Source organism: Salvia hispanica, chromosome 4, assembly GCF_029641045.1.
Source record: "Salvia hispanica isolate PSC_SH4W2 chromosome 4, Shi_PSC_v1, whole genome shotgun sequence".
NCBI lineage: Eukaryota > Viridiplantae > Streptophyta > Magnoliopsida > Lamiales > Lamiaceae > Salvia > Salvia hispanica.
In genome coordinates, this window is record NC_142695.1 from 35,733,039 (window position 1) to 35,756,481 (window position 23,443).

General features: G+C 39.1%; 1 protein-coding gene, 1 long non-coding RNA gene and 1 pseudogene across 3 annotated transcripts; 1 reads left to right on the forward strand and 2 right to left on the reverse strand.

The window, feature by feature from the left end:
• Nucleotides 1–1,144: 1,144 nt before the first annotated feature.
• LOC125195054 (cell division control protein 48 homolog C-like) lies at nucleotides 1,145–7,138 on the reverse strand (annotated as a pseudogene). Its single transcript, XR_016128646.1, has 10 exons — nucleotides 6,361–7,138; nucleotides 5,308–5,908; nucleotides 4,932–5,084; nucleotides 3,894–4,226; nucleotides 3,749–3,802; nucleotides 3,565–3,632; nucleotides 3,238–3,439; nucleotides 2,926–3,048; nucleotides 2,752–2,841; nucleotides 1,145–2,120 (listed from the first exon to the last, which is right to left on the reverse strand). The product of XR_016128646.1 is annotated as a cell division control protein 48 homolog C-like (transcript).
• An 11,423-nt stretch (nucleotides 7,139–18,561) lies between these two features.
• Nucleotides 18,562–20,760, reverse strand: LOC125196365 (uncharacterized). The gene is made up of 2 exons (XM_048094859.1): nucleotides 19,550–20,760; nucleotides 18,562–18,857 (listed from the first exon to the last, which is right to left on the reverse strand). The coding sequence occupies exons 1-2, from the start codon at nucleotides 20,726–20,728 to the stop codon at nucleotides 18,780–18,782; spliced, it is 1,257 nt and encodes a 418-aa protein (XP_047950816.1). The 5' UTR covers nucleotides 20,729–20,760; the 3' UTR covers nucleotides 18,562–18,779.
• LOC125196366 (uncharacterized) lies at nucleotides 20,393–21,041 on the forward strand. Its single transcript, XR_007171884.2, has 2 exons — nucleotides 20,393–20,527; nucleotides 20,754–21,041. It is a non-coding gene; the product is annotated as an uncharacterized LOC125196366 (long non-coding RNA).
• The last annotated feature ends 2,402 nt before the right edge of the window (nucleotides 21,042–23,443 follow it).

A 23,443-nucleotide genomic window follows, 5' to 3' on the forward strand; every position in this document is an offset into this window, starting at 1 on the left:
ACTAAAATACGGTCGATATGAAATTAATATAAAATACTTAATTTAATATATAACTAAAAAATATTACTATAAAACTTTGAATTCAAAATTGAGAATACTCTAGTTATAAATGATAACTAAAAAACACTAATTCATGTTTGAGAGCTAGCAATAAAGTCCAATGCTGAAATGCATTTTCACATTTTGTCTATGATTTGATAAATATCATTTTGTCTTTATCTCAAATATTTTATCTTTCACTAACAAATAAAATAAATAAATTTATACATTACCCATAATTTGCAGGAATTGCCAGGCGACGACCCCTATATTTTTGAAATTTTCAGAATATCTCATTTTCCCGTCCCATTTTCCCACCACATCCCTCAAATAAAAAGGCGCCAAATTTAAAATCGAATAGTCAGAAATAAAATTGAATTAGGGCTTTGTTTCTTTTTAATTTTTAGTAATTCATATGGAGCATGATTTTCTAATTGCAGTGAATCCAATAGTTCTCCACAGCTGTAGCTATTGTATGGATATTTTCATACAGATGAGTGTATATATCGAATTTGATAATCATATGAATTTGTGCATACATTATGAGCTGATTGTCTTATGGTTTTCTGTTTGTAATTGAATTTTTGCTGGGAAATTGGATTATATCATTCTGTATGCAAATTTTTGCTGGCCCTTGTATTTTTATTTGACTGAAGGAGCTGAATAATGTGCACAGATAGAGTTTTGTGATTTCTATAAATTTATTTCTTGTGTTTGTTAGCTAGAGTTGCTCGTAGAGGACTGCCCTCTACCATTCATTATGCGGGTGTCGATGAACACATTGGAAATGCGTGAAAATCATGCCTGTGTAACTATGGCTTCTAAACAGGGATATTCCATGTGTTTATTTGTCCTCCTGATTTGGATTTTGGTTAGAGAAATTTCTATGTCCGTATGTTATAATTGTGAGGTCACGCTAATTGTGCTTATATGCACTCGTTTAGAACATCTCCAAATTTTACCTATCCATTTACCTCTCCCTCTTAACGTGCATGCATGTAAGTTTGTGCAAGGTAAATTGCCTTATTGTTAAAGTTAGTTTGAGGTTGGAAGCTCTGTTTTTGGTGGCTTCAATGTGAAATGGTTCATCTGTTGATTACCAATGTAGAATTCAGTAACTTGCCTACTTATAAACATTAAGAAGATCGATCTGAGTTGTAACAACATCAGGGGCAACATTCGAGATATTTATCCTATGGATTGTGGGCTACAATATTCGGATCTCAACAAGGGAAGATCCCAAAGTCCCTCGAAAGTTGCAAGTCTTTGTGGCACATGAATGTTTGGGAACAACATGATTAACGACACTTTCCCATGCACTCGAACATCGGGTTTGGTTGCTCTTGTTTTGCACTCCAATAGGTTCCGTGGTGATTTAAGATGTCCCACTAGTTGGCCATCTCTCAGAATTCTTGATATATCTTTCAATCATTTTAGTGGGAGTTTGGAATCAGTAACTTCTCTAGCTGGACACACAAGCTATGGTGCTATCGAATGATGGAAATTTGGAAGACGACCATGGCTTCTACGAAGTTGGCATGACAATAATCGTGACAGGGCAAATGTTGGAGTTTCAAACCATCTGGGAAGACTTTAGTGCCATGAATCTATCTTCCAAAAGTTTCTACAGAAAGTTACCAAATACAATTGGTAATCTTACCTCATTTCATCATCTTAACTTCTCCCACAATGCCCTCAATGGAAGCATCCCAAAATCATTTGGTTAATTTAAGAATCTCGAATCACTCGACCTCTCTGTGGGCTAACTAGTAGGCTCAATCCTGGAGGAGCTTGGAGGGCTCACATTCCTCTCAAAATTGAACCACTCCTACAATAAGCTTGTTGGAGCGATCTCAAAAAGGGCGACAAACTCAACATTCTCGGCTGATTCATTTGAAGGAAATTCAGGGTTATGCGGTTTACCTCTCGACATAAGTTGCATTGATACTAATGTACCACCACCGTGATATGATGAAAATGGGGAAGAGAAGGAGATACAGTGGGAATATGTGTGTGCTGCAGTTGGAGTAGGAATCATTGTGGCTACTTTTATTCCGCCGAACCTTCAGAGAGAAATACTTCTGGAAAATAGAAGAGGTTGTTCAAGACATGGCGTGTAAGAAGAGTAGCAGCAAGGAATCGAGTCAGAAGGCAGTAGTGTTGGAAATGTTATACTCCCTCCGTCCCATAATAGATGTCACACTTTCCTTTCCTCTTTAGTTTGTCCCACAAAGATGTCATATTTCCTTTTTTTTTGGATAAAGCTCCCTCTCACATTAATATAAATATATTATTTTCTCTCAACACCTAACACACAAAACATCACCCAAAATCTCATGCCAATCCCCAAGTGTGCCATCTATTATGGGACGGAGCGAGTATGTGTTTTCTATAAGAGAGTGATATAAATAGTGGTCTAGTTTAGCTTGTGTGGTTCCCTGTGTGCATGCTCTTTATCTCAATGGCTGTGGGTGTCAATGTAATGAATTTTGGAATAAAAGTTCATTATATACCACGTTTACCAAATTCCAGCACTAACAAATTCTCAATCGGGCCAACTGATACGAGATTGAATCCAGTTCATATCGCTATTTTGGCAGTCTCACACAAATTTTTTGTAACATTAACTAAAATGCTCCAAAAGATGCAATGAAAACTCACATCATTCACACACATACATATAACAAGCACAAAAATAAGTTAACATATTACCTAAAAGACTGCTTTGATTTGCTACCAGTCCATCACAGAACTGCTATGAACATCAATCTTCTTGGACTGGACCTCCCAGTTCTTGACTTCCTGCACACACACAAAATCAAGACCATGAGGCGAATAAACAACTCAGTAAAAGGGAAAAACACGGTAGCAAAACAGTAGCAGCACCGTGGCTGAGAGAGAAGGGGAGACTTTCGCCAACGCGCTCTTGAAATCTGCATCTTTGATTGTCATGCAACTCCCAACAGACAATGCTGGTCGATCAATGGCGAACTTAGAAGCTTCTGTCATCTATCGATTATAAAAAATTTAAAGCTTATCAGAATTTTCTACTTACCTCGTTTGTGCATGAAAATTGTTACCAAAAATCACATTGGATTTTAGGCTAAATAGGTAAATACTATATCATAAACTATGAACCACAATGGTAAAACATATAAAACCAATAGCTTTCTTCAGTCATAAGGAGTTGGGACTTACCAAAGCAAATAGATCACGACCACTAAAATTTTGGCAAGCCACGTTGTTTCCTAGGGCCATCAGGTCCACATCGGCATCTATTGGCTTGCATCGAGCAAGAGCTTTCAATATCTCACCTCGCTCTTCTGGAGTAGGGAGAGGAACATACAGGATCTTATCAAACTGTGTTTCGATGAGTTCAGAATGATTCACGATTTCAGGCCTGCAATATTGCCGGCAAGATAAAAGATGTCAATACAAAGGCACAAGAAGTGAGAGTAAATCGAGAACCATTATTGATACTCTACGAAAAGAAAAATAAATGATGAACCATGAAGCATCCCGTACCTGTTTGTTGCACCAAACACAAGAACACTTTCCATCATTATTTCTGTATCACTCAGCTCAGATATTAGCTGCAGTATGAAAAATCATCATCCTCTTTTTTGCTAAATATGTGCGCATATGTTGATTGACAGATATATTAATACTTAATAGCAAAGGCAGCATTGAAGAAATGCCATTCACAGACCTGACTAAAGTCCGGCCATCGTGGTACATCGTCACATGAGGCCACTACGTCCAACTGTAGAAAAGGACATTCAATAAAGGTTAATTTATTTTTCAGTTACGGGAAATACCTCATGGTGAGACAAAAAAAATGTAAAGAGAAGTACCTCATCGAAGAAAAGTACACATGGGACGTGAGTGCTTGCATAACTAAATATGTTGTGCACCACCATCTCGCACTGATCGCCGAATTTCATCAGATGCCGGGCCTTCATGGTAAATACAAGTAACAAAATAAGAAACCAATGATTGTTGCCAACTAAATAAGATGAAATGTGACTAAATAAGATGAAATGTGACTAAATAAGAAACCAATGATTGTTGCCGGTACACATGAAAGTTGCTCCTGCTTCTTTAGCCACAGCCTTGACAAGCAATGTCTTTCCACAGCCAGAAGGGCCACAAAGGAAAAAGGAGCTAAGGGCGCACGTTTTTAGATCCTATGAAAAAGATAAAACTTAGTAGGGTATGATCCCTTTGGTTGTAAATATAGCATAAGAATGAAGGGATAAGAAAATACTGGAAAAGATGAAGTGGGGGAAAAGAGGCATGCCCAGGGAAAACTATCCATATTACAGCACATGTGAAAAAGAGTGGAAAAGGTGATAAAATGTGAATATCCAAGAGTCAAGCAAGAAAAAAGGATAATAAGGAAATCTTCTGTCACCGAGCTTTTATTCTCAGTGATATTACTCAACCGACTAAAGTTTGAATACAAGGTAAACTCATATTAGTTTGGCAATACTGGTAAAGTTTGATAAAGAGAAGTAAGCCTATGTTTAAAATAAAGATGAAAACCTCAAAATTCTTGATTGCACAGATTGAGCAGCGGGCCTTAAAATCACTCTCACAAAAATCTAGTTGGAAAAACACCAAATGAGGAAAAAAGAACATAACGTAAAAAAATAACAAAATTAATGCAATAAAGTTTGATAGAAGATAAAGCATGACACATGGAGGCTTGACATATAAATATGTGAAAAGTTGAGATAAGTTGCCTAATGAGAAGATAAATAAATTAGGAAACAATACTACCTTAGAAAGCTCACGAAACTTCATAAGATTGAAAAAACTATATGATGATGATAATACCAATGCTTGGCCTTCAACTATATTTCAGAACAACAAATAAGAAAGGAAACTACCTCATAAACTTGACGATACTTTAACCGTTTGACTACACGGCGTTCAAACTCCAATTTCAATGCTTGAAGGCCTCCAACATCATCCCACTTTGCATATAGTGGGGTGAAAAATTCTTTCATAATAGAAGACGGCTGAACCATCTTACCAGCTTCCTGCCCTCAGTTGAATGGAAAAATCACAGGTGACAACACAACCCAATAAGTTACAAGAACATATTAATAGCAACAAATTAGAAATGATGGAGAACTCTAAACAACAGAGGTAGAAAAAATAATCAATTTGGAGTTATTTTTACAAAATATATGGTAAACTTTGGTTTATAGCCGGAGCTTTCAGCAAATTTCAATTCTGAAGAGAGTGCAAGAATAGGATTACCACAAAGTGTTCCATGGTTATGCTGAGGTTCTCCAATTCTGCATCGTAAAATGGTAGTTTGTTGTATTCTTCATATTGAGCCCTGAGCCTCGGTTCTTTGTAATACTCTGATGTTCTCTTGCTAATGATACTATCTACAGCAAGCATACCAGCCTTTTTTGCTAGAGCAACCAAATCTCCTGCTACATAACCCATAGTGGACCTAGCTAATTTCCTGGGATCAAAACCAACTTCAACCTTAAGATTCACGTTAGATCTGACAGAATGTCACATCGTTGATATTCATCTGGGACACCTAAAGCAAATTCGCGATCAAACAGACGCCTTAAGGAAGTATCAAGAGCACCAGGCCTATTGGTTGCTCCAATCACCAGTACATAGCCAAGTGTACTTTCAGAACTAACACCATGATTTACTGGTCCGGTAGGTCTGTATCGCCCGTCCATGAAAGCCATCAACTGATACACTATACGATACTCTACTTCCTTCAGTGAACTTATCTTTGCTGAAGTCATCACATCGATTTCATCAATGAACACAACAGATGGTGCTCTCGTGCATGCTGCGAAGAACAATCCTCCGATCTTTTCTTCTACTGCAGCTGAACACAATTCAGAAAAGTCAGGGGGGGGATGGAACAAAATATTAATTCTTGAGGATTAGTTCTATGAAACACAACCCTTAGATAGATGAACTGTACACATATTTAGAGTTTAGACCAAGTAAGAAAGCTTAGTGACAAAAGGGTTTAGCAAGAGGTGTAGAAGTGAATAACTTAGAAGTTAGCCTTAGAGGGTGTTTGGTTAAGCTTATGAGCTCCATAAAACAGTTTCTAAACTGTAAAAATAAGCTGCAACAAATGAAAAATAAGTTCCTCAGCAAAACTTATTTTCTCATAATCTCATTAGCAAGGCAGTATAAAGGTTGCACACAATTCTAGCATATCTACGCAATTCCAAATGCGTGGTCATGTAAGTATAAATTCGACATGATCATAATATATAAATATATGCCCAATTTCACACAAAAGTTACATGAAATATGTATTAATACCTAAATCTCCACGCAACAATTGAGCAACAGAGAGTTCGAACAATGGCAGTCTGGCCTCATTGGCAACGGCTCGGGCCAACGTCGTCTTCCCACACTTGGGCGGCCCGTGCAGCAGAATTCGGGAAGTAGGCTCGACTCCGAGGTGGCGCAGCAGCTTCAAATGATGCAGTGGCCAAACCACCTCCCGCTCCAATTCGAAATCACACTTCTAATTCCCGAGAAATCCCTAAAAATTGGCCGAATACGTTTCTCACTCTCACTCCTGCCATCGCCTAATTCATCACGCCGCCCTAAATCCCCAATCAATTTCGGACCACCACTGCAATCGCCATTTTCCGATGAACTGCCGGTTACCTCATTGATTTTTGGCCGTTTCGTTGAGGACGGAGCGGGCTGGATGTGGGTGATTTTGGCGACGCGTTCGGCTAGGAGGTTGCGATCGAGGCAGGAGTAGGTGTCCGGGAATAACAAGCGGAGTGAGCTTACTATGTGGTCGTCGGTGAGGGTTTTTTTGCCGATTGAGACGGACTTGATGTGTCCGCGGAGAGCGATTTCTTCGCACGGCAGGAGAGCCACAGCTGCACTACCTCTGTCCCTTGACATGTCGCCGGAAAAAAAACGAGTTTCTCGGTGACCAGTTGGAATGCTTTGATCACTGTAGTTACAAATGTTGACTGAATTTTGCTATGTTATTGAATTTATCGATGATTGTATGTAAATTTGAGGCTTGGTAAACAATGATTTTGCTGCCTCTAGGCTAAAGATTACACTTACTTATATGGTAAGAATTAAGAAACAATCATGGTAATTAGTCCTGCTATACATGGTATGCTAAATCAAATTCTTTAATTTTTGTCAATTATATGATTCTTGAAGATCCCTTTCCCAAAATGGCTGGGAACAAGCTCCCCGCCAACCATATTCAAGCTTCCCGCCAAACATATTTTTCTTTCTTTCGCTTTTTTATATAAATATAAACTTTATAGATCACAAATTTTAATTATAAATATAAACTTTATAGATCACAAATTTTAATGTAAAATTAATAATAATATTTTATAAAAATAAAAATAATTAAAATAATATTAATGGGACCTTCTCTTTTCGTTTATTAGTACTTTCTCCGTCCCATAATAGACTACTTTCATTTTTAGTTTGTCTTATAAAAGATGTCAGATTTTTTTTAAGTTCTCTCACATAATATTAATTATATTATTTTCTCTTTATGTCTAACATACAAAACAATATCTCCTAAAATCATATGTCATTCTTTATGCCATCTATTATTGGACGGAGAGAGTACTAAATTAAAAGGTTCATCCTTGTATTGATAAATAAATTGCATAATACTTTATTAATAGTATAGGATATATTTAGTTATTTTATGAAACGGACTAAAATAATAAAAGAAAATTATTTTTTAGAGACTGGTAGAGTATGAATTTTATAAATAAATTTTGAGCTTATGGGATGAATCTTCTCAACAAAAATAGTCTTTAATCTAAATGCACTGTCATTTCATGAAAAACTCGTGTCACGGTTTACCCTATTAGAACAGTATGTAAATTGTGTAATTGTAAGTATACCTAATGAAATGAAGTTGAAAGAGTATCATACACATATACTCCTTCCGATTTCAAAGAGTATGAACATTTGATTTGACACGAGTTTTAATGCATAATTGAAAAAGTAAGAGAGAGATAGAAAGAAAAAGTTTTTAAAATATTGTTAATGGAGAATGAGTCTCAACTCATTAGAGGTAAAAGAGTTTTCTAAATTAGAAATTTCATACTTTTCATAAACGGACTAAAAAGGAAATAGTTCATACTTTTGAGGGACGAACGAGTAGTAAACTTATTTATAAAAGGATAAATTGCCTCAAATGTCATGAACTTTCGGAAAAGTTTGGTTTTTCCCATCAACTTTAAAAGTTGCATGAAAATTGAAAAGTCATGAACTTTACCGGGTGTTGCAAATTTCCCATCCGACCTGACCCGGTAAATTTCCGGTACAAACTAATCCTACGTGGCTTGCCGGAAGCGTGACATGGCATATTTTCCGGCGCTACATAAAACGACGCCGTTTTGCCGCCCACTATCAACGACGTCGTTTTCACCCCCCGATCCTCCTCCCCTTCCTCCGCCTCGTCACTGCTGAGGAAATCCGATCTCCACTGCCTCCTCCGGCGAATTCCACCGCTTCTTCTTCCGCCACAGCCCCCTCGGGAGGCGGAACACAACGAGGATCAGGAGGTGCACCATTGCGCAGGTGCAGCAGCAGCACACCGTCGCGCTCTCCCCGCCGTCTCCCCCATCCTTCCGATTTTTGCACCGCCATCGTTGTCAGCAGCGACTGCCTCTTCGCCAATTCCGCCACCGCAACTCACGGCATTGCCGAATCGATCGATTCTGATTTTGCGATTAGAGATTGAACTGAGAAATCTGTTGGAAAAAGAGTTTTTTTGGAGTCTCAATGTTATAGGAAAAGATGCTTTTAGATTCTCAAGGGAATATATCATTAATATGGTATAGTCCCAAGTTTATAGTTTCCTAGGCATATTTAATATTGTACTCCTATATATAGGAGTGTAAAATGTACCTTTCCTCAATCAATCCAAAATGAAAATTCATTCTTCCCCAACCAACATGGTATCAAGAGCAGTTTTTTCGATCAAAAAATCCTAAATTTTCTGAACTCAGACTAAAAAAATTTAATCATCGTTCTACCCTTCTCAAACCCCTCAACCAAGATCCGACAAAAGTCCGATCAAATCCAGCCAGCCCTACAGCCAAAATAGCCAAAATCAAGTGAGCACCACACAAAAATGTCGAAAACCATTGAAACAGTAAACGTAGGAATCAAACTCGATGGGAAGAATTTCCCAGTTTGGTCCCAATTGATGAGAACCGCAATAGGCAGTTGGGAAAAACTGGAACACCTCGAAGGGGAGTCAACACCACCATTACCCGATGACCCCAAGTTCAAGCAATGGCAGGCAGACGATTACACAGTATACTCGTGGCTCATCCAAAACATGGAGCCAAAGTTAGTAATGCAGTTTGCTCAACACCAAACGACAAAAGATGTATGGAAAAGCCTCACACCTTCGAAGTCAGAGCAGACCCACTTCAAGTCTACGACCTCAACAAAAAAGTAAGCAGGTATTCACAAGAAAATCAAACTCTAGAGGAGTACTGGAGTGAAATGCAGAGCGTATGGGTAGGTATCGAAATTAGAAAACCTTACCCATATACATGCTGCAACAAGGGAGTATTAATTTACCAAAGGGAGAACGAGAAGAAGAAATTGTACCAATTCTTGTCCGGATTAGATGTGAAATATGATCGACTTCAACGAGATTTACTCAAAGAATCCCCGAAGCCAACTACCGAAATGGCATTCGCCGCCATCAAGCAAGAAGAAAATCGAACCTGCATTTGGAAACCAGCAGTCCAGGAGCCGGGCTTCTCCGAAATCGGGTCGAGTTTTGGAGCTCGGTACAGCGGAGCACCACGGTCCGCCCAATTTCCTCGATCGAATAGAGGACCACCACCACCACCGCACAAGGCAGCACCACCGCTGCAAAACCGGAGCACCTCCAAAATCGACAAATCAAAGCTGATATGCTCCCACTGTGGCATGTCAAAGCACAAACGAGAGACATGCTTTCACCTCATCGGTTTCCCAGAGTGGTGGGAGGACGACCACAAGGGAAATCGATCCACCACCGCAAAGGGAAAAATGGTGATCGGAGGACGGGATACGGCGCAAGGCAAAAAACCTCCGGCGGGAAACCGGGATATGCTCCCACTGTGGCATGTCAAAGCACAAACGAGAGACATGCTTTCACCTCATCGGTTTCCCAGAGTGGTGGGAGGACGGCCACAAGGGAAATCGATCCACCACCGCAAAGGGAAAAATGGTGATCGGAGGACGGGATACGGCGCAAGGCAAAAAACCTCCGGCGGGCAACCGGGAGGTTGCCTACGCCGGAGGAATAAGTGGACAATCGGAGACCGCCCCGGGATGGTGGGCCACTCAAACACAGCCGACGGGAAATGAAGGAGAAAGAGCAAGGGCGAATTAAGAAACTACAGTTTGAACCCCAAAATATTAGTTTTGCACAAAATCCCCCCCAAAACTGTTATTCCTTGCAAAATACACCCCACATAAAAGAGCATGATAATATTGTTTGCCAAAATCATTTTTCCGTCCTAGAAAATGACCCTGAAATTTCCATTTCGTGTCAAGTACGGGAAATTAGTAGAAAAAAAGATAGGAGATTTTTGATTGTGGAGCCACCGACACTATGACATATGATAGGTCGGATTTTGAAACATTTCATGAGTCTAGAAGGACACATGTTGAAACGGCTAATGGGGAAATCTCGAGGGTTGAAAGGGCTGGCACTGTTCAAATATCTCCAACCTTGAAAGTTTCAAATTGTTTATACGTCCCATCTTTGACTCAAAAGTTAATGTCTATCAGTCAAGTTACACAAGAACTGTACTGAACTGTGCTCTCCTAATGCATCCTAAGTTTTGTTTTCTCCAGGATATTCGGACAGGGACGATTATTGGGCGTGGCACTGAACGTCACGGGTTGTACTATGTGGACGAGATAGCTCAAACTGGCAGGGTGATGTTGACTCACGGAACTACAGAACGGGAGGCGTGGCTATGGCATAGGCGGTTAGGGCACCCATCGTTCGGTTATCTGCAAATTTTATTTCCCCATTTTGCTAAACTTGATTCTCTAAATTGTAAAACATGTGTTTTGGCGAAAAGTCACGGACATTCTTTCAAATCCAGCAATACTAGAGTTGAGTCTGTTTTTTCCTTAATTCACTCTGATGTATGGGGTCCGTCACCGGTAATTGGGGGAAATGGGATAAAATATTTTGTCTTGTTTGTTGATGATTGCACAAGGATGACATGGGTTTATTTTCTCAAAAATAAGTCTGATGTTTTTTCAAAATTCACAGAATTTTACAACATGATTCAAACTCAGTTTAAAAAAAATATTAGGATTCTTAGATCTGACAATGGGGGGAATATGTCAACACTCAAATGAAACAAATTTTTTGTTGAAAAAGGTCTTATCCACCAAACCTCGTGTACTTATACCCCAGAACAAAATGGTGTCGCTGAAAGGTAAAATAGGATCATTCTAGAGATGACTCGATCTATCATGCTCGATTCTAAAGTTCCCAAATTCTTTTGGCCATAAGCTGTCACTACATCTGTCTACCTCCTAAACAGACTTCCCACAAAAATCCTGAAACTCAAAGCTCCAATCTTCGAATCAAACTGACCTCTATCCCTGCTGCCCTATCCCTTCCACTTCGTATCTTTGGAAGCTCTGTCTTTGTTCACATTCCAAAGCATGAACGATCTAAACTCTCTCCTTGTGCAGTTAAGTGTGTCTTCATAGGATATGGGATAAACCAAAAGGGGTATAGATGTTTTGATCCAAAAAATAAACAGGTTTTCACTACAATGAATTGAGATTTTTTGGAGTCTGAATTCTTTTATCATACCCAACTTACCGGTCAGAGGGAGGAATCCGTAGAACCTAGTGACCCGCTAAGTTGGTTCTCTATGCCACACATCAACATCCCTACTGAAGCTCCACCCGAGTCAGCTGCTCCTGCTGCCGACCATGTCTCGCACACATCAATGCAACCCGTGGAGTTGAGTAACACGTCCATTATCCCTCTGAAATCTGAGGTAAACATTACTAATACTCAAGAGAGTTCATGTTCTTCTAACAATGATGATACAAAGACAAATGTTATAGATGGAGACACTGGAAGATATATCTTGCCAAATCGCATCAATAGGGGGTTCCACTGAAACGATACTCTCCTGAAAAGGATAGATCCCGAGCAAGATACTCAATTGGAAATTTAGCCAGGGCTAATCTCTCCAAAATGGCCCGGGCATTTGAAGAAGCGTTGTACAAATAAGAAGAGATTCCTCAAACAGTAGAACAGACATGGAAAAGCAAGCACTGGAGAGAGGCAATGAAGTTGGATATGAGGGCACTTGCACGGAATAATACGTGGGAAAAGTGTCAGCTTCCCGAAGGAAAAAGGCACGTGGGGTGTAGATGGTTGTTTACAATTAAAAGAAGACCCGACGGCACAATCGAACGGTATAAAGCTTGCCTGGTGGCTAAGGGATACACACAGACCTACGGAGTTGATTACTCAGAGACATTCTCACCAGTAGCCAAGATGAACACTGTTCGAGTACTACTTTCGATTGCAGCAAACAAGGACTGGCCACTACATCAGCTTGACATAACCAACGCCTTTCTCCCTGGCGAGCTGACGAAGGAAGTATATATGGAAGTCCCTCCCGGATTCTCCAACGAATTTGGAAATGGAGAGGTATGCAAAGTAAAGAAAACTCTATATGGGTTAAAGCAATCTCCGAAAGCCTGGTTTGGGAGATTCACTGAAGCAATGAAGAAATATGATTACTGCCAAAGTAATGCTGATCATACTTTGTTCATCAAATGGAAAGGAGAAAAGATCACATGCTTGTTGATTTATGTGGACGACATGATTATTACTGGGAATGATTTGGAGGAAATAGAAGTGTTGAAAAGAAACTTGGCTTCTGAATTTGAAATGAAGGATTTGGGACATCTAAAGTATTTTTTGGGAGTTGAAGTAATGAGGTCACCACATGGCATTTTCATAAACCAAAAGAAGTACATATTGGATCTTTTGGCAGAAACAGGAATGGTGGACTGCAAGCCTGCTGAAACTCCTATTGCTCAAAATCACAGCTTGAAAATAGTTGAAGGATCGACATTGGCAGATCGTGGAAGATATCAACGGCTGGTAGGGAAATTGATCTATCTGTCACATACAAGACCTGATATAGCCTATGCAGTTAGCGTAGTCAGCCAGTTTATGCATCATCCTCAGACCGATCACATGGAAGCGGCAGTAAGAATTGTAAGGTATCTAAAGGGTACCTTTGATCATGGAATTTTGTTCAAGAAGAACGATCACTTGGAAATTCATGGCTACACAGATGCAGATTGGGCAGGAAATCCAGTCGACAGGAGATCTACCGCTGGGTACTTTACATTTGTTGGGGGAAACCTAGTGTCGTGGAGAAGCAAGAAACAAAAAGTCATGGCATTATCAAGTGCGGAAGCTGAATTCAGGGGGAATTAGAAGTGGTCTGATGGAAGTATTGTGGTTAAGAAGGGTTATGAACGAGTTAGGCTTGTTATCCCCTAAAACTTGCCAACTCTTTTGTGACAACAAAGCTGCAATTAGTATCTCTGAGAACCCGGTCCAACATGACAGAACTAAACATGTGGAAGTTGATCGGCATTTCATCAAGGAAAACATTGAAGCTGGGATAGTTGCATTTCCGTTCGTTCGATCCGGAGATCAACTTGCGGATACTCTTACCAAGGCAGTTGGCACACAGAATTTTGTAAATGTGCTTGGAAAGTTAAGCATTGGAAATCCCGTTACTTAACTTGAGGGGGAGTGTTGGAAAAAGAGTGTTTTTGGAGTCTCAATGTTATAGGAAAAGATGCTTTTAGATTCTCAAGGGAATATATCATTAATATGGTATAGTCCCAAGTTTATAGTTTCCTAGGCATATTTAATATTGTACTCCTATATATAGGAGTGTAAAATGTATCTTTCCTCAATCAATCCAAAATGAAAATTCATTCTTCCCCAACCAACAAAATCGAATTTTAGAGAGAGAGGGAGAGTGAGGAAAAGAGGTTAGAAATATGAATGTGATTTGCCGAAAACGAAGGATGGAGAGACATTGAGTATTAACGATGTGTTAAAAAAAATATTAATGATGTGTTAATTTTATTAATTATTGTTTTGAAATATGATTTAATTTTACCTGGGAGGAAAATAAAAAAATTATTAATATAATGCACAATCATCGCGCCACATCAGCAAGGAGGTAAATTTTTTTAAAAAAATTATCAGCGCGCCACGTTGCAAAAGAAATCCACGCCATCACAAGTCTTGCCGGAAAACCCGACACAAAAAATCGACAACCAAAGGTAAAGTTCATGACTTTCCATGCAATTTTTAAAGTTGATGGAAAAAACCAAACTTTTGGCAAAGTTCGTGACTTTGAAGCAATTTACCCTTTATTAAATAGCATAGTTATGCCACATGCAGATCGAAGAAGTCCTACTACATTTAGAGCATCTCCAAGGGAAGGGGTAAATGGAGAGGTAAAGAGAAATAACTACTCTATTTATCTCTTCTTTATAAAATTTCATGCTCCAAAGGAAAAGGTATTTGGGGAGGTATTATACCTTCTTTCATTTTGAGAAGGTATCTTTACCTCTTCTTGGAACAGAAGGTAAAAAGTTAGTTATTTTTGTTTGCTAATTTACCTTCTTCCCTTGAAGTCCATTACTTTTTAAGAAGGTATAATTACCTTTTTGAGAAGGTAATGAGAAATATACCTTCTCAACTTACCTTTCTCCCTTGGAGATGCTCTTACTTACAAAAAGAAATATATGCAATATTTACCTGCCTCCGTGGGCCGGGGCTGCGACACCACACAACATATCGACACACAAAAAAAATACTTGTATAAAATATAATTATTGTTAAATTTTTTAAATTCTGATCCTACATCGATTTGGTGATTATCCTAACTTGTCTATATAAGTATGGATAACTCTCTCCTTTAGGAGGTCTTTTAAGGAGCGAGTGATCCAAATAGTTATAAATAAAGCTCGACATCTTTGTGCTGAGTTCCTACTAAAAAGTCATGATCGTGTATCACAACTTTTTCAATTTTCTTTGGTTTTTTCTAGTGGAAATCACATGCCATCTTGTAAGTCAATGCAAAGTGTTTCTCCCCTTCAGACTTGAAAAGTTTCAAGATCCATTATTCCAAAATGATTTGCTAAATACTAGTAGCATACACTCCCTCCTCTGCACCATTTTATTTTAAGGAAAAGACTTCAGTAACTTAGACAACTCGAAATAAAATACTACGATTTAAATAATTTGACACAAATCGAGTACAGTATAAGTTACGATTCTAAGCTTTAATTTAAATCACTTCATAAACATAAAAATATAAATTTTTACTATACACATTTAGGCTAACAATAAATAACGGCAATGGTATATAGAAAAATTCATTTTTAATGCATATAACCGTGTTTGTGGAAATCATAAAACTGAAATATTGTTTTCTCATTAACAACTAATCTCTCATGGACAATTAAAGGTTGTAATCGTGTTTGTGGATTGTCTATTTAAACCCACATTCATATCTGTACGCAAAGAATTATGAGTATCTTAAAGATGGTAATCGAGAGAGGCGGTATTGTTCTTGTGAGCCATTGGAACGCAGAGATATTTTGGAGTAGAGAAAAGTAGGAGAATTGTATTTTCTGTATATTTTTTCATTGTTTACAGCCCCTCAATATATAGGGAGGATTTATCCCTAATTATGGAAAACATATCAATCTATTCTAGGATACAAAATTATTTACGTAATCCTTACCAATCAATTATTCCACAAATCTTTTCCTTCTTCCACTAATTTCTCCTTTAATATCTTTTGACACTCCCCCTCAAGTTGAGCAATGGTATCTCCGATGCTCAACTTGTCTAGAATTTCCTTGAAGACCTTGGGATGAACAGCTTTAGTCAAGATGTCTGCAAGTTGTTCTTCGGATTGCTGCCTTGTTATCACAAAACAATTGACTCTTTCGCATAGGTGGAAAGCCAATCTCTGTTATTAACCCTCTTAGCCAAATGATTTCCATCAACCCGCTTCTGATCCCTCTAAATTCTGCCTCTGCACTGGAGAGCTACCACTTTTTGCTTCTTACTCCTCCAAGTGACTAAGTTCCCTCCAATGAAGGTGAAGTATCCCCCAGTAGACTTTCTATCAACTGGATTACTTGCCCAATCTGCATCCGTATATCCATCGATCTCTAAATCATCCTTTTTGGCTAAAAACACTCCATAGCCAATGGTTCCCTTCAGATATCTCACAATCCTTAAAGCAACATCCATATGGTCAACTTGAGGTCGATGCATAAATTGACTAACTACGCCGACTGCATACGCGATATCAGGTCTGGTATGTGAGAGGTATATGAGCTTCCCTACCAGTCGTTGATACCGTTCCCGGTCCGTAACGTCAGCTCCTTCTTCTATCTTCAATCCATGACTAGGGATCATTGGAGTTTCTGCGGGTTTGCAATCTAACAAACCAGTCTCTGCAAGTAGGTCTAGAACATATTTTTTCTGCCTCAGAAATATTCCATGCTCAGATCTCAATACTTCTATCCCTAGAAAATACTTCAATGCGCCTAAGTCCTTCATCTCAAACTCCTTGAACAAGTTTTCCTCAAGTTGTGGATTTCCTCCACGTCGTCTCCAGTAATGATCATGTCATCAACATAGATGATCAGACATGTCATCTTTCCATCTCGCGTCTTTGTGAAGAGTGTGTGATCCGACAGGCTTTGTTTAAACCCATTTTTGAACATCGCCTGGCAGAATCTTCCGAACCAGATTTTGGGAGACTGCTTCAAACCATACAGTGTCTTTTTGAGGCGACATACTTGTCCAATTCCGAAATCTCCCGAGAGTCTAGGAGGCACTTCCATATATACTTCCTTATCTTTTTCCAATTCACCATGTAGAAAAGCATTTGTAACGTCAAATTGGTGTAGAGGCCAATCTTTGCATGCTGCTACAGAAAGTAGTGCTCGCACAGTGCTTAGTTTGGAAACTGGAGAGAATGTATCTTCATAATCTACTCCATATACCTAAGTGTATCCTTTGGCCACAAGTCTCGCCTTGTATCTCTCGATTGACCCATCTGCACGCCTTTTGATAGTGAATATCCATCGACATCCAACTAGCTTCTTCCCTTTTGGCAATGTACACTTCTCCCATGTCCCATTTTTAATGAGAGCATCGATTTCTTTATTCATGGCATCTCTCCAATGTTTGTGTTTTGAGGCCTCCTCGAATGTCTGTGGAATATCCTCCTCTTCATATAATGCGGCTTCAAACGCGCGAGCCATTTCCGTGAGATGTCCCTGTGCAATATTTGCCACTGCATATTTGGCCTTCCTTCCTTTCCAATCCGGGGAGGGACACCCCTTGTGCTTCTAAGAGGTAATTCATATGGTGTTTTTCTTGTGCTTCCATCTCCATCATTCATGTCAGGACTAGTGTTTTCCACAAAAACATTATCCATATCTGAATTGTTTACCTGGGACATCGAAGAGGGGGTTGACGGTTGAGTAGTGTCACCTAGCTCTACATTCTGTTCCATGGGAGAAGACGGCCCGGCGTTGCCACTGCTTTCCTCTATTGGATCGACTTCTGTGACAGGACATGACTTAGACTCCGATTCTCCCCCTGACTTGTTTCTCCTCTCACTAGGCATAGGTAGCCAATGTAGTAGGTCACTAGTTGGATTTTGGTCCAGTTTCTCCCCCTGACCACTAGATTGGCTATAGAAGTATTCCCCTTCTACAAAGTCACAATTCATGGTTGTGTGCACGTGGCCTGTAGTTGGATCGTAGCACCGATACCCTTTCTGATTCTTTCCATAACCCAAAAGAACGCATTTAAGGGCACATGGGGAAAATTTGGTGCGTTCATGTTTAGGAATATGGACAAAGACTGAGCACCCAAAAACTCTGGGTTCTAGAGAGAGAGAAGATGGCATTTCGAAATGTTTAGAGAAAATATCTAGTGGTGATTTGAAGTCTAAAATTCCAGTGGGTAGACGGTTCATAAGGTATACTGAAGTGGCTATGGCCTCGGGCAAGAAGGTTCTTGGCACTTTGGATTCGAGTAAGAGGGCTCTAGTAATTTCAAGGATATACCTGTTTTTTCTCTCTGCTACCCCGTTTTGCTCTGTAGTGTAGGCACAAGAAGTTTGATGAACTAGACCGTTTTGTCTAAAAAAAGCTTGCATTTTTCCATTGACGAACTCACCCCCATTATCTGACCTAAGGATTCAGATTTTTTGGTTATACTGAGTGTGGATAAGGGAGTAAAAATCAGTGAATTTTTCAAACACATCGGATTTATTTTTTAAGAAATATACCCAAGTCATACGTGAATAATCATCTACAAATAACAGTAAATAACGAAATCCCTGTCCCCCAGTAATTGGTGCAGGACCCCACACATCAGAATGAATCAAAGCAAAAGGATCTTTCATTCTAGTATTGTTCAACTTAAAAGAATGTCTGTGGCTTTTGGCCAATAAACAAGTTTCACAATGAAAGGAATGCATAGAATTAACTAACTTAGGATAAAGTAGGCGAAGATATCCTATGGACGGGTGCCCTAACCGACGATGCCAAAGCCACACCTGCCTGTCAGTCTGTCCGTGAGTCAGCATTGCGACACTCTATTGGGCTATCTCGTCCACATAGTACAGTCCGCTTCGCTCAGTGCCACGCCCAACTATCATCCCCGTCTTGATATCCTGCAACATACAAAATCGTGGTTGCATTAGTAGTTTGCAATTCAGTTCCTTAGTCACATGACTAATGGATAAAAGTTTATGTGATAACGACGGGACATAAAGACAGTTAGACAAGCATAAGGTGGGTGAAATATTAATGGTTCCTGCCCCTTGGACCGGCGCTAGGTCCCCGCTGGCTGTTTGGACATGGGTTTTGGTAGATTTTGTGATGGCTAAGAAGTCTGAGGCATCAAAAGACATTGTGTCGGTGGCCCCACAATCAAATATCCATTGAGTGTCCTTGGTATCTGATTGAGAAATAGATGAACATGCTAAGGCTTCGAAGATATTTGTGCATGGGATTGACGGTTGATGTTCGGGAGTTTTTGTTGTTGGGGTTGCAATTTGCAAAGTTTTGGCAGTATTGGGGTCAGACTGAAATTTATAAGAGTTCTGGGGTTGATTTTGAGGTGGATGGGTATGAGGGGGTCGAATCTGGTATTTGTGGTTTTTTATGGGTGGATGTGAAATAGGATGGGGTTCAATGTGGAATTTTTGGAAATTAGAGGGTGAAATGTGGGATTGGTGAAAATTTGGAGAATTTAACGCAAAAATTACTCCCTCCTTCTCAACCCTAGCGCCGCTGCCGTCCTTTCCACGGGGACTCACCGCCGCCTCCTCCTTGTCGGTGATGAGAATCTCCGATTTATTACCTTCAGACCACGTCCTTGCCACTGAAACGGATTCCATAGCTTTCTTTTCGTCTGCTCTGTCTCCATTCGCGATTGGGAAACGATGCTGCCCGCCGTCGATCCTTCAGCGTTGGCAGCTCGTTCTCCGACCGCCACAGCTGCTCTCCCTCCATTGCCGCCTCTATTAGTACCTCGGTTCTGACGAGCCTTTTTCATGTCTTCCCACCATTCGGGAAAACCATGGATGTGGAAGCAGGTGTCCCGCGTGTGCTTTTTTCCTCCACAATGGCTGCACGTGAGTTTGAGCTTGTCCTCATCCCGACGGTTCGTCGGGAATTTGGGTGGTAGCAGCGGTGGGTTTTTTGACTTGCTATTGGACCTGCTCCGATCGAAGGTTCCGAGGCCTGTGGCTATTCCAGATTCCTTGAGCTCGGCTTTGATAAGCTTGTCATTGACGGCTTCGCGGCGTACAATTCCATATGTGGCCCGAACAGAGGGAAGGGGATCTTTATTCAAAATCTCCCTCTTTATCTGATCGTACCGTTCATCGAGAGCCCACAAAAATTGGTATACTCTATGCCTTTGAGTATTCTGATTATATTTTTCGATGGTCGATGGGGTATCCATTGGGTTAGGATCTCTACGGTCTATTGATAGCCATAAATCTTGGAATTTCTGCCACAAAGCTTCCAGCGTCATGTTTCCCTGTTTCATTCCGTAAGCTTGTCGATGAAGATCTGAAACTTGAAAGGGGTCTGCTCCGCTGTCGTATGTGGTGGCGAGTGCATCCCATAAGTCTCCTGCTGTCTTGTATTGTGAGACTTCGTTTACGAGGCTTGTCTCGATGTTGTTTATAATCCAATTAAAGCAACAATGGTCTCGTTGCTGCCATATTGGATACATTGGATCGGTGATTGACGGGGGGTCTGAAACTCCAGAGATGTGAGAGGTCAGACCCTTTCCGCCGATAGCTCTTTCCATCAGGGTTACCCATACGTGGTAATTGTCTCCGTCAAGTTTGGTTGTCACGGTTACATCTCCCAACGACTCTAGTTTCTGGGATGGTTTGGATTGAGGGATTGGTGTTGGTGTTGTGGGGTTTGTTATCAATCGCATAAGTTCTGCGAATTGAGAGGCTGAAAAACTAATAGGGCTTTGGTTTGTATTTGAGTTGGTTTCATTCTCGTCAGTATCTGACATTGTGAGTTGCTGATTTCTTTTGCAGGTTTAGAAAGGTTGGGAAAGGTATCTCTGGGATGGTGGTGATATTTTTCTAAATTCCAAACAAGAACCAACCTGCTCTGATACCATCTTAAAGATGGTAAACGAGAGAGGCGGTATTGTTCTTGTGAGCCATTGGAACGCAGAGATATTTTGGAGCAGAGAAAAGTAGGAGAATTGTATTTTCTGTATATTTTTTCATTGTTTACAGCCCCTCAATATATAGGGAGGATTTATCCCTAATTATGGAAAACATATCAATCTATTCTAGGATACAAAATTATTTACGTAATCCTTACCAATCAATTATTCCACAAATCTTTTCCTTCTTCCACTAATGTCTCCTTTAATATCTTTTGACAGAGTATCCTCTTTCACAATTCCTTCAAACTTCTTGTTATTCATTTGTTTCCTGATTTCGTCCTACATTTTCACTACTCATTCTTATAATAACATGTCTTCGCCATCAAGAAATATTGTTGCTTAAACTCAAGCATCATGAGTTGATCTGAAACTCTTCTCTTTCAACTAGTATTTGAAAGTCTTACCAATCTTGGTTATCTAAGTTTGGGGTCAAATTCATTTTTTGGTAACATTTGCCGCTCTCTTTTTGCTCTCTCTTTCTTCATTATTGGAACTTGATCTTAGTGATTTAATGGCACTTTTCAACACGACTCGATTCTCTTAGCTTGTCTGGAAATAAATTGAGTGAAATAAATTTTATGTGCATGTTTTTATCTTAAAGTTTGTGGGTTGTACAATATAATGAAACTATGTATTTGAATTTTGTTTTTAAGTTCTTGTATTCGATTATTCTTGGTTTCGTTATTTCTTTCGATGAATATTATTTACTCCGTATGAATACAGACCATGAAAGGAAGCAATCATGGATCATACAAATGAGAGCAGTGAATTTAAATTCAAATTCCAGAACCCTAGTGCTTCAAATTTATTCAACAGCCAATCATTCAAGTTGAAAAAGCATAAGAAGAAAATCTTACTTCTATATATAATGGCACACTTGGTGAATTTCCTTGATAACTCAGCAAGATGAGGATAATCAAATAGGGCAGAAGACTGGTAAAAAGAAAGAAGGAAATTGACTATCAAAAAAGGGATAAATGGGGATTCGTATATTTTTCCTTTTTGTGCCATTTTATGAGTCAAGGATGATGGGCTTTTACTTCAAAAAGATAAATATAAATAATGCTTTCATGGCACAAGTTTTAATAACGGTTAAATAAATAGGAAAATATGACTCTTAATATAGGACGGAGAGATTAGAGAATATTTGGTAAGTGGGATGTCTCATTTACTTGCACTATATTTGGCATTGAGACCTAAATTCCACTAACATTTTATTATAAAATTAATTATAAAATTAATATAGGAGTATAAAAATAGGACTCGTGCAGTCACGGTTGCAGGTGGGGCCGTAGAAACCGTGGTGTTTCCGCATTTCACTAATTTTTTTTTTATTCATATCGATCAAATATGAGACATTTAATCATGGATGATTTAATCATGGATGACATAAAAAAATGACATGAAAATAGGAATATATTGATTATAACTTATGAATTCCGCCGTAATTCAAAATACTCATGTTGGATCTGTTAAAATGAAAAAAATCTCAATTGTGCGACGTAATCATTGAATTAATTTTTTATTTTTTTTTGGGAATTTCGAGGGGGGAGGGTTGTAATTTGAAACTTGTACGCCAAAGTGTCAAGGACATCATAATGAGAAGTGAGAACCTAATAATATAGTACTCCACGAATTAAACATTACTTGACCTTGAGTCCTTGACATCTTAGTGAATCACATTCAAATAGTATATTATAAGAAAATAAAAATAGTAACACCTCGGAGATGGCACTTAGAAAAGATTGTAACATCTTCCCTGGTCACAAGTTACTTGAGTTGTATTTTATTTTTAGATATTTCAAATTATTTGAGTCAATTCCTTTTATAACTAAAAACAAAACATTTCATTTCACTTATTTTATTATCTCTCTCTTTTTTGTCTTTCCAACTTTACTTTCTATTAAACATAACTTTCTTAAATCTCGTGCCGAAAAGAAACAAATCAAGTAACAAGGGACGGAGAGTATTTGAATTGTTTCTTCTAGATGATATGCATGACTGTTTCCTTTTGAGAGTTGTAAATCAAAAACTGTGACAGGCTAAGTCACAAGCGAGATGCACGTTTTGTTGTTTTTTACTCCCTCCGTCCACAAAAAATAGATCACTTTTGCCATTTTGGGACGTCCACAAAAAATAGATCACTTTCTAAAAATGGAAAGTTTATCTCTCATATTTTTCCTACTTTTTCTTCTCTCTCATACTTTATTCACTTTTTCTATCCTCTCTCTTACTTTACCTACTTTTTGTCCCTATCTCTCTTACTTTACCAATTCTACATTAAAACTCGTGACGAACAACAATAGATTTATTGTTTGTGGACGGATGGAGTATCTTTTACCAATTCCTATATATATCATATACTATATAGCTTGCGTGCGTTCAACAGCAAAAGAATACATGGAGAAAAGAAGTAGAAGACATTAGAGGTGTCAGGTGAGTCCATTTCAATCTTCATTAAAACATGAGGTCTTCTCTTCAATTTTTAATGGAGTCCATGTACATTTTACAACATATTATTTTTTGTGTTGATTCAAGCAACTTCATGCA